Below are 10,378 nucleotides of genomic sequence, written 5' to 3'. Positions count from 1 at the left end.
CCTCTGCACATTTAGTGACGGTCCAGGCTTTTAGGATGTATGGCTTCTTTCCGATCATTGAATACCTGTTCCTCCCAAGGGTCTTCATATTCCAAAACTGCAGGGTGTCCCAGCCAGTGGCAACCTCATATCCCTCAACACTCAAGTTGAATCACCCACAGGGGCCTCTTGACTGAAGCCAGTATGGACTGTATGTACATTGGCATTTACTTAATTTGTTTCCGAGATTTTAAAGAACTGATTATTTCCGTGGGAGCAGGAAATGAAGAAAAATTGCAAGGAGTTATATGTGGGGAGGATAATAAGATTTGTGTGGTTCTTTAGCCTGGCTCCAACCCCATTCTGGTTTCTGAGCTGTAACTAGCAACTTCCCTCTGTGCTGATTAGCTTTTCTTAGATGATAAAAGGCAAGATAATCAGCATTCAAAATTCTGCCCCAGATTCCAGGTTGCATATGCATAAAAGTCCTAATCATAGTCTGGGAATCATTGTTTGTTGGTTTTTTTAAGGTGTCTTTCCATGTAATAAGATGTAGTTACTATAGTAAATAGCATTATAGGGCATCTAAAAGCTTAACCCCACCGAAGCATTAGTGGTCTCTACCTTTGCTCTCCTATGCCCATAAAGCAAAGTTGTTCAACAAGGTTGACTGTACAAGATAGAGAGGATAGTAGACTAAGATGAGGTCAGAAATAGACTGTTGACATTATCAGTCAGAATTTCTAGACTTGGCTGAACTAAGTGTATACTTAAGGGTGCAATCCTATGCATATTTAGACAGAAAAACCACCCTTTTTCCTATCTAAACATCCATAGGCTTGCACTCTAAAGCTCCAATGCCTGAAAATTTTCTCCAATGCCAAGTCAAGGCAGAGGGATAATGAAGGCCATGGAAATGGCTTATAAAATGGCGAGTACAGCATTTTGCTCATACTCCAATTTAATTTCTTCAGCGTTTCTTGTTCCAAAGTGCCTTACACACCCCATTTCCATGAGTACTTGTACACTTAAACCCTCTGCACTGAATAGGGACATTGGCCAAGTTCATTTCTATGATGCTGCCTTCTAACCAAGAGAAGCCACTTCTATAAGGGATATTGTCCATTCCCACTTTTCTTCTATTGAATTGCCCACTGTTGTCCCTGTTAGGTTACATTGCCAAGGAAAACACAGTGGCAACGGCATATTCAGTTTTCCAGCCAGTAGGAAATATCTATATATCTATCACAGAATAGTAGAGTTGGAAGGGGCCTATAAGGCCATCGAGTCCAACCCCCTGCTCAATGCAGGAATCCACCTTAAAGCATCCCTGACAGATGGCTGTCCAGCTGCTTCTTGAATGCCTCTAGTGTCGGAGAGCCCACGACCTCCCTAGGTAACTGGTTCCATTGTCGTACTGCTCTAACAATCAGGAAGTTTTCCCTGGTGTCCAGCCAGAATTTGGCTTCCTGTAACTTGAGCCCATTATTCCATGTCCTGCACTCTGGGATGATCAAAAAGAGATCCTGGCCCTGACAATCTTGCAAGTATTTGAAGAGTGCTATCAAGTCTCCCCTCAATCTTCTCTTCTCCAGGCTAAACATGCCCAGTTCTTTAAATCCCTCCTCATATGGGCTTTGTTTCCAGACCCCTGATCATCCCCGTTGCCCTCCTTTGAATATGCTCCAGTTTGTCTGCATCCTTCTTGAAGTGGTGCCCAGAACTGCAGTACTCAAGATGAGGCATAACTAGTGCCAAATTAATGCAGCCCAAAATAGCATTTGCATTTTTTGCAGGCACATCACACCATGGGCTCATATTCAGCTTGTGATCTACAACAATTCCAAGATCCTTCTCACTTGTAGTATTTCTGAGCCAAGTATCCCCCATTGTGTAACTGTGCATTTGGTTTCTTTTTCCTAGGTAAAGAGCTTGGCATTTATCTCTATTAAATTTCATTCTGTTGTTTTCAGCCCAGCACTCCAGCCTATCAAGATCACTTTGAAGTTTGTTTCTGTCTTCCAGGGTATTAGCTATCCCACCCAATTTTGTGATCTGCAAATTTAATAAGCATTCCCTGCACCTCCTCATCCAAATCGTTAATAAAAATGTTGAAGTACACTGGGCCCAGGACTGAGTTCTGCGGTGCCCCACTCGTTACCTCCCCCTAGTTTGAGAAGGTACCATTGAGAAGCATTCTGTAGCCAACTGTGGATCCACTGTCCCAATAAACGAAGGTAGCTTTTGTTCTCAGGAGTGGAGAATACACTGCAAAGTGATCAACAACGTTGGACAAGAAATTTCCACTAAAGAGGTGGACGGAACTGCTCACTTAGAAAAGGGTTTTATTGATGGGCTCTAAGAAACCCACTGAGCAAATGCAGAGTGTTTCTTTACACGAGTACCCAAAGCTTTTAAAAGCACTTAAGACTCAGGAGATCAAGTACCCTTTATCCACACTTGAGATACTGTGAAGTTAAACCCACTGTCAGTAATGTAGGCCAAACAGTTTGGTTTACAGATAAAGCACTTGGTAACTATCATTTAAATGTTTTTTTTTTATAAAAGGACTGTTCCTTTTCTTTTGCCATTTACTCAATGTTTAAATGTAATTGTATGTTCAATTAATATGTTAAAAATAACATAACAGAGCATCCATGCATGCTTACACAGAAGTAAGTCCTAATGTATTCAATGGAGCTTACTTCCAGGTAAGTGTGCATAGTTTACAAGCCTAAGTGGCTTTTTCTGCTTCAAGAAAGGCCAAAATGAAAACGGAATCCTGAACAATGTAGACAGCATGTAATACTTTGTTGGTTTTGGGGCTAATACAGAAACGTATCTACTGTAATTCATACTGCTTGATGTGGAGAAAAACATCCCATGCTGTAGATTTTACATTTTTATCTGGAAACTATTTATTCTGTTTTATATAACATTTTATAATGTCATCTTTTTTGACATAAAATTTCATATTACCTTACTTGAATGCATATGTAACTCCTTGAACTTTTAAGCAAAGTATTTATCTACAATTAGATTTGAGAAGTATGCAATCTCTGGGTTTGGATGACACAATAACCCATGATGGGTTAAATTCCTGTGTTGTCTGTTGGGAATTTTTTTTTACCCATTTGCCCGAAATAACCCACAGTCTGCAGTAGGGTTTATTTAACTCAACGGGGTTACTGTTATTTATGGGCACTGTGGGTTAATTTGCTTGCCTATAGAGTTGTGCAGCAAGACAGGTTCATACAGCTGCAGCCACTTTATAAACCCTTGAAGGATTGAGACCACACTTCATAGGCAGCCTCCCCTAGTCAGGAGGCACCGAATCCACCTTCAAAATGCTGTGCAATTTCACAAAGGGGAGGGAAAATCTTGGGTGTGCTAAATATGGGGTGGCACAAATAAACCTTTGGAAAAAAGCAAAAGCAAATAGCCAAAAATGTGCATTTCCCCCATAGCCTGAAGTGTACAATTGCACAGGTGCAAATTCACACAAATTACTTCCTTTCCAAAGGTTTATTGGTGTACTGCAGACTGTATCACATCTGTTTCTTCCGTGCAGGTGAATAGAAAGTATAGTTCCTGCCATTTGGGACAGAGAATCCCTTTGTGCCTGGTTTGGGTGGAACGAGGACAGGAGCTGGGTGCTTGTGTGGTAGCAGCAGTGGCTGAAGGTAGGCCTAGCACCCAGCTACATCCTCCTCTCTTTGGTAGGTGCTGCTGGCACATACTGGAGATAGCCTGAAGAGGAAGCTCCATTGCTAAAATGAAAAGCTAACATTCTTTGGACTCTGCTTATATCACATTTTATCCTAGACAGCTACCTAATCTACTGAGATTACAGGTTCGTAGATTCATTCTAGTCTTCAGTTTTGAATGAGTAAAGAGCAGTTAACTGGGTAAAATGGACCAGCAACATAGCAACTGGCCTCTTTTCACAACTTAATGAACAGACTGGTTTTTGTGAGAGGAATAAACTTTATTCCGTTGACCAGGATTCTTTTCCATGAAAACTGCCTTTTCTTTTCCAGTTCCAAATGCCTTAGGAATTAAGTTGGACAAACCCATACACAACAAGAGCATACAGTCGAACTGTGATTGCCCCACTCCTACAGAACGTTCCGTTAATATGTATAAAATCCGTTTTTCATCCAAAAAGACTGGCAGTAAAAGTGATCACAACATATAAACATGTCACAATTTACACAGCAAACTAGATTTGTTGCATTAGATTTCTTTAAAAAAAATATTCTTCAGCAGATTCAAGTGATAGCAGCTGGAAACCAAATAATTGACCAAGTATTGTACTTGAAAACCATAACCATCAACTTTGTACATGCAGGACGAGGATCAGGAAACAGCCTGCAATGGTTGCAGAATGTATGGTGGTGAAACAGGCCATCTTGGGGTTTTTGCAAGCAACATTCTTTCAGCCTGTGATAAGAGACCACCGTTTCCATAGGAAATGATGGAACCTTCCAATTCCTTTGGATTAAGAAAAGTGATACTTCCCATCTAATATCACCTCGGTAATACTTGGTTTGATTAAAGTTAAAGTGAAGATAAGGTGATACAATAAGGATGGGGGTAGGACATAAACATTTATTCAAAATTTTAAAATAACACATTTAAAATTTTGGAGGCTATAAATATGTGAACTCTGCCACATTTAAATGAAAATTGTCTTGAAAATAAATTCAACTGAAATGTTTGGTTTGCATATGCAGCGTTATTAACACTACTCCTTTGACTCCTGCATGTGGCAGAAAATTCCGACTGGAAGATGTACAGCTGTTTCCTTCAAGAGTGAAATGACCTGTAATATTCACAATTAGTGCATAACATTGAAGAAAGCTATATGCCAGATCAGGTTTTGCAACAGTACATAAAAAAGTGAAAAGAAAAAAAGAGGCACTTTTTGGCTGTTTGTGCCTTTGACTTGGCAAATCCTTCCATAGTAGAGGTAACCCAGGCACTCGTTATGACTTCCACTCAATTCATGTGCATGGTGCAGTTTGTTTAAATTAAGGCAAAAATCCTAGAACAAAGGCAAAAGCAGTGAAGAAAAATGTGAAAAAGTGAAGATGAAACTCAAAATTGGCACAGAAGAAACTAATATCCAGAGCTGCTAAAGAGATCACTTAACTGCATTTCACATGGGAAAACAAAATCATACCCATGTTAAGTTCAGTTGGTTTCCAGTTATTATGGAGCAAATAAACCTGTTGTATTCTAAATGCTGCCTGGCCAAGCAAAACAAAGCCTACAATCCTTTGCCTGTGTTAAAATTTTTAAAAAATTCCCATGTCTCACATCACTCAAGGAATCCTATACAGCCAATTCCAATTCTTTCAAATTCAAAGCATAAGCAAATGATTGCAGATCACATCATTAAGACTACAATTTATTCAATATGTCTCCAAGTATTAGAACGATGTTTTAAGGAGGCAAACAGCAATAAAATTCTGTCTTAAAGTGCTTTTTTGTTAAACTTACTCATCAACATTTTTTTAAAAAAAGATCCATTGATGCCACAATACATAAGTGTATTCTTGGAATAAACAAAGCTCTTTTATTGCTCTTACCCATTTACTTAATGACATCGAAAAAAAAGTTACCAATTCCAGACTTTCTTGTACCAAAACCATTCCATAAGGAATAACCATCCTTACACAAAAGGGCTCTCTAAACAAACCCTTTCTGTAAAGCGCTATACAAATTACCTAGGAGACATATTAAATACAAAGGTCCTTATGTAAACGGATTCTTAACTAATATTTTACAATGCCAAGTATAAGTCATCACACATTTTTACATAATTTTGAATATTCCTATTCAATATTTTCAGAAAGATTAAAAATTTGCCCTCCATTCCTAAAGGCAGTCTGATTTTTTTTCTTCTGTATAAAAACCAAAAGTTTTTTGCAGCATCACAGAAAAGCAATAGTTTTACATTCACTCATTAAAGATTCACATAATAAAAAATTCAACCACTTGATACTTTTTCCTTACACTGGTGAAATCTGACAAGATTTTTTTTAAACTCATGCCTAGACTAGCATCCCACAAGAACCGCCAATGACGTTGGGAGTTCCTCACAGCTTGATGCGTAAAGTTCTCAAGTTGAAGACTGCTTTAACTTTAGGAAGTAGCATGGCCACTGATTCTTAGAAAGCCTTCGCTTCAGATTCTTCTAAAGGTGAATGCAATGGGATTCTAGCAATATCAGAAAGGCGCCAAGTATTCAATACTTCAGTTGAACTCCTGTTTTTCAGCTTGCAGGTAACCACTAAGGGTCCACATCATCAAGGTCACTTTTAGGTTCACCAATCATCATAGGAGACACTGAGCCCTTTAAAAAACACAAGGAAAGTTAGGAAAGGATATGCTGTTCCTCAAGTGATACGCAGTGAAGTATCACTGCATGGCCGACATTTAGATGTTTCCTGTAGTTATCTTGCCTACAGCTTTTAACAGCCAGTTCACAAAAGGAAAGTTGACATGATGGCACAAAGTAGAACAGAAAGCCAAACAGATATAAGCATCTTTTCACACTACAGGGAGTTAAACTATGGAATTCACTACACATTTTGATAGTGCTGCTTGTGGGCTTTCCACAGGCACTTTGTTGGCCACTGTGAGAACAGACTGCTGGACTACATAGGCTTGGTGACAGCTCCAGCTCAGCTCTTACGTTCTTTTTCTTTAAAAAAACAACTCCAAAAACAGAGTAAGCCTTCAAGATGTCACTGGCAGAACTTATTCCTGCTGGAGTATTTTAAAGCCTGAGGTATGAGTCTTATCTAAGGGAGTATATTAAAAGTCCAGTATATCAAAGGTTGCTTAAAAATAGATGCCCCATAAGCTGGCTCAGCATCAAATGAATTCACTATACTGGGGAATTATTTTGTACCTTTTTCGTTACACATTTCAATATTATTTTACTCCCTGTACTATGTTCACCACTCCTTTAGTGCTAAGACTGGCCTGAAAGCTTATCTAGTTGACAAACAGGGTCTTAAAAACAGAGCACACTGCAGTGGCTACTAAATTTGGAATACGGCTGTACATTTGGAAAATAGGCAGTAGGACATGGTAAGGGCCCAACCTGACTTACAAATAATCAGATTTTTCATTTTATCAGTTAAAAGTAGCAATTAAAAACTCAATTTGCAGTGGAGGGATTAAAAACCAGTAGAACAACACAAGGAGCCCCTCACATGAATTATTTTCTAGGTGGAAGAGTCTCTGCAAGGCTCCAAAATCATGGCTTTGTGAATAGGAAATATGGAAAATGGCCACTATATCATTATAAAGCAGATGAATATCTAAGTGGAATTCAAGGTATTAGGAGCACTCTGATTTTGAAGATGTATATTTTTATGTAGCATTTCAGCACCTTTCTCATTTAGAAACAATCAAGAGTCAATACGTTTTCCTTTGCTTTTGCTTACTGGTAAGGACATCACTTATGCCAGGCATTATGTAATGGCCACAACAAGATTAATCTACTTACCTGTTGTAGATGTCTGCCACCATTCTCATTGGCTGGACTGCTCTCAGATCCATTACTGCTTCCCGATTGATCTTTCTCATTTAGCAAGGCTGTGGCATACGCCAATGTGTCCTAAGGAAGAGTACAGGACATAAGAGCCATGTTAATATTTTTTTATATAATTTATATAATTTACCAAGGGAAAAAACCTGCAATATTTATAAACAAGTATAAGGTCAGACTGAGTCAAATATTACATACCCCTCCTTCCCCCTCCATGCAAGAACCGGCAAAAACATTTTGCACGGTGGTGCTCCAATATAGGAGCCTTTTTTAAAAAATTATTATTTAACAAATCATATACATTCATAACATAACATTCCTCTTATTTCTTAGCTATACATTCTACTTCTTAACTAACTCACATTAATAAGTGCCCCCCACCCTCGGGATCTTATTCTAGTTTCCAAAATTGCATTGAATCGTCTGGAGGTGTTCCTCTGCCTTTTAACAATACATGTTCTAGGAACAATTTCCATATCTCTTCAAAATCATTGTTGCTTGTTATTCCCCTTCTAAATCTAACATTTCATGTTAATTTATCATTTATAGCAATATCCCATATTTCTTTATACCAATCTTCTATATCCTAATCACCTTGAACCTTCCAATTTCTGGACAGCATTAACCTTGCAGCTGTTAACAGGTTCGTTATTAATTCTTTTTCCATCTGATTACATTTAAGATTTCCAAACCTTGATAATAATGCTACACTTGGTGTTTCTCCTAAATCCATTCCAGTTATTTCATTTATTTCTCTATACACCATTTTCCATAATTTTTGTACATGTTCACAATTCCACCACATATGTATATACGTTCCTTTCTCCTGACATCCTCTCCAACAAAGTATCGAGTTCTCTTTATTTATTAAGTTTAATTTTATTGGAGTTAGATACCACCTCCAAATTATCTTATAATAATTTTCTTTTATCCTTACAGACATATTTTTCAACACTCTTTGTTTCCATATCCCCCCCAGTCCTGTTGCTCTATTTCCTCATTCATATCTGTTTCCCATGCCATCCTAACAGAATCTTCTTGAGTTTCCTTTTCCAATAATATTTTATATATTTCACTCATTAATCCTTTTATCGATATGTTTTCTTCTTTTTCTTTCTCTTTTTGTAAGATCAAATTCTCAAATTTAGTATTCTTTCTGCAATCTCTATTATCTTTTAGCCATTTTTTGGTCCATTGTTCCATTTGGATACAATTGAACCATGATATATTTACCCCTTTTAATTTTTCTTTTATTTCTTCCTTAGTTCCCATCTTCTCCACCCAATCTCTTATTTTAAGTACTTTCTCATCTTTTAATTTCTTTACCAATCCCTCTTTTAAATTTTCAGGAAACTCCCTCATTACCACCACTGGTGTTATTGGGGAAATGACTGGAACCAATTTCCTTTATATATATATTCGCCATATTTCTGATACATTCTTTAAAAGAGGGTTCTCAATTCCCCTCCTCCACTTTGAATTATGGTCCTTAAAGAATATATTTTCTTCCAATCTAACCCTTTCCCTTTTTTCCCTCTAACCAATTTAAATCTCCCATTCCTATTATACTCTCTATTACATATCTCAACTGATTTGCTACATAATATAATTTAATGTTTGGGAGCCCTAATCCCCGTTTTCTTCATTTTGTACCATATTTTCTTATTAATTCTTGCTTTTCTATTTCCATTACAAAAATTGTTAACCATAATTTGCCAGCTCTTTATTTCCTTTTCCGATATCTTAATTGGTAACATTCTAAACAATTTTTTTTTGGTAAAATCCTCATTTTTATCAACGCTATTCTCCCAAACAATAAAGGAGCCTAAACATCTGCAAGCTCTTGATGCACTGAAGGGGACTTACGAAACCTCTCAGTCCTCTCTGCGTTGAAGCAATGGGCTACTTGAAGTGATTCGAAATTAGCTATTAAATAAATTTGCTAATAAAGCAGGGACCGTGTGACTAAAACTTTTGAGTATTCTATTGGTCCCAGGTTCCTCCTTGCCTGTTCCGTCCATAGCTATAGCTCAGAAGAAAAGAGTACAGATCAATCTCCTGGTAGGAATAAAGCACAGATACAAAGAGGGACAAAAATATGGTCAGTTATTGATGTCCCACAAGAAGGTCCGACCAGTAAACGCATAGGCAGACATGTATGGTGATGAGAAAAGAGGCTCAGTAAACATTGTAAACGTTTGTAGGGTGTGGCTGGGATGCCTTCTGACCACCCCCACTCCTTCCCATCTGAATCGAGATCCTGGTGGGGATGCATGGATTAATCACTTTCTGGGTGACGCTCAGTAAAAACAGTTTGTTTTACTATTGCTGCCTGTGGTTATGGAGCGTAGGTCCAGTGAATCTTCCCTTCAGTCTGCAGAGGAATGTGAACTCGTAATAGTACTAGGTTGATCTGGCTGTGAATTTGTAACTTTGGTTTGTCCTTTTTATTTCTAGTGTTTAGAAGAGGGGCAGAAGAAAATTCAGAGGTGTGTGAATTGCTGTTACGCTTTATCACCCTTCCTGTTCTTAAATTTGTGTTTATCTAAAAGGCAATCAGTTAAATTATCCAGAACGGCTTTTGTTAGCTGGGAGAGTACTGTGTCATTTAACTGGGAAAGGTCTTTAATACTGTAGGGATGGTGTTCCTTATTCCCTTGCCTGGAGGTAGAAGTGGTGGGGGAGGGATGGTTTCATTTTGTTGGTGTGGACTGCAACTGCTGTGCAAAATGTCCGCCTGCTCAATTTGGTGGGAAGCTTTCCAGTGGGGAGGGGAACGTGCCCTGAATCTCACCCTTCTGGCAGTTTCATCATCTGGGAAGATGGTGGCGT

At 38.2% G+C, this 10,378-nt stretch overlaps 1 protein-coding gene across 2 annotated transcripts in view; it reads right to left on the bottom strand.

The window, feature by feature from the left end:
* Positions 1 to 3,548: 3,548 nt before the first annotated feature.
* USP24 (ubiquitin specific peptidase 24) overlaps positions 3,549 to 10,378 on the bottom strand; it is a 95,119-nt gene continuing 88,289 nt past the window's right edge. For both annotated transcript variants that reach the window (XM_063138420.1, XM_063138428.1), the window contains exons 66-67: positions 7,505 to 7,615; positions 3,549 to 6,340 (exon numbers count right to left, since the gene is read on the bottom strand). In XM_063138420.1, the coding sequence (XP_062994490.1) occupies positions 6,278 to 6,340; positions 7,505 to 7,615 (174 nt within the window). In that variant the 3' untranslated portion in view covers positions 3,549 to 6,277. The remainder of the gene's footprint in view (positions 6,341 to 7,504; positions 7,616 to 10,378) is intronic.

This window comes from Elgaria multicarinata, chromosome 1, assembly GCF_023053635.1.
Source record: "Elgaria multicarinata webbii isolate HBS135686 ecotype San Diego chromosome 1, rElgMul1.1.pri, whole genome shotgun sequence".
Lineage (NCBI taxonomy): Eukaryota > Metazoa > Chordata > Lepidosauria > Squamata > Anguidae > Elgaria > Elgaria multicarinata.
This window is presented reverse-complemented; position numbering and strand designations above follow the sequence as displayed.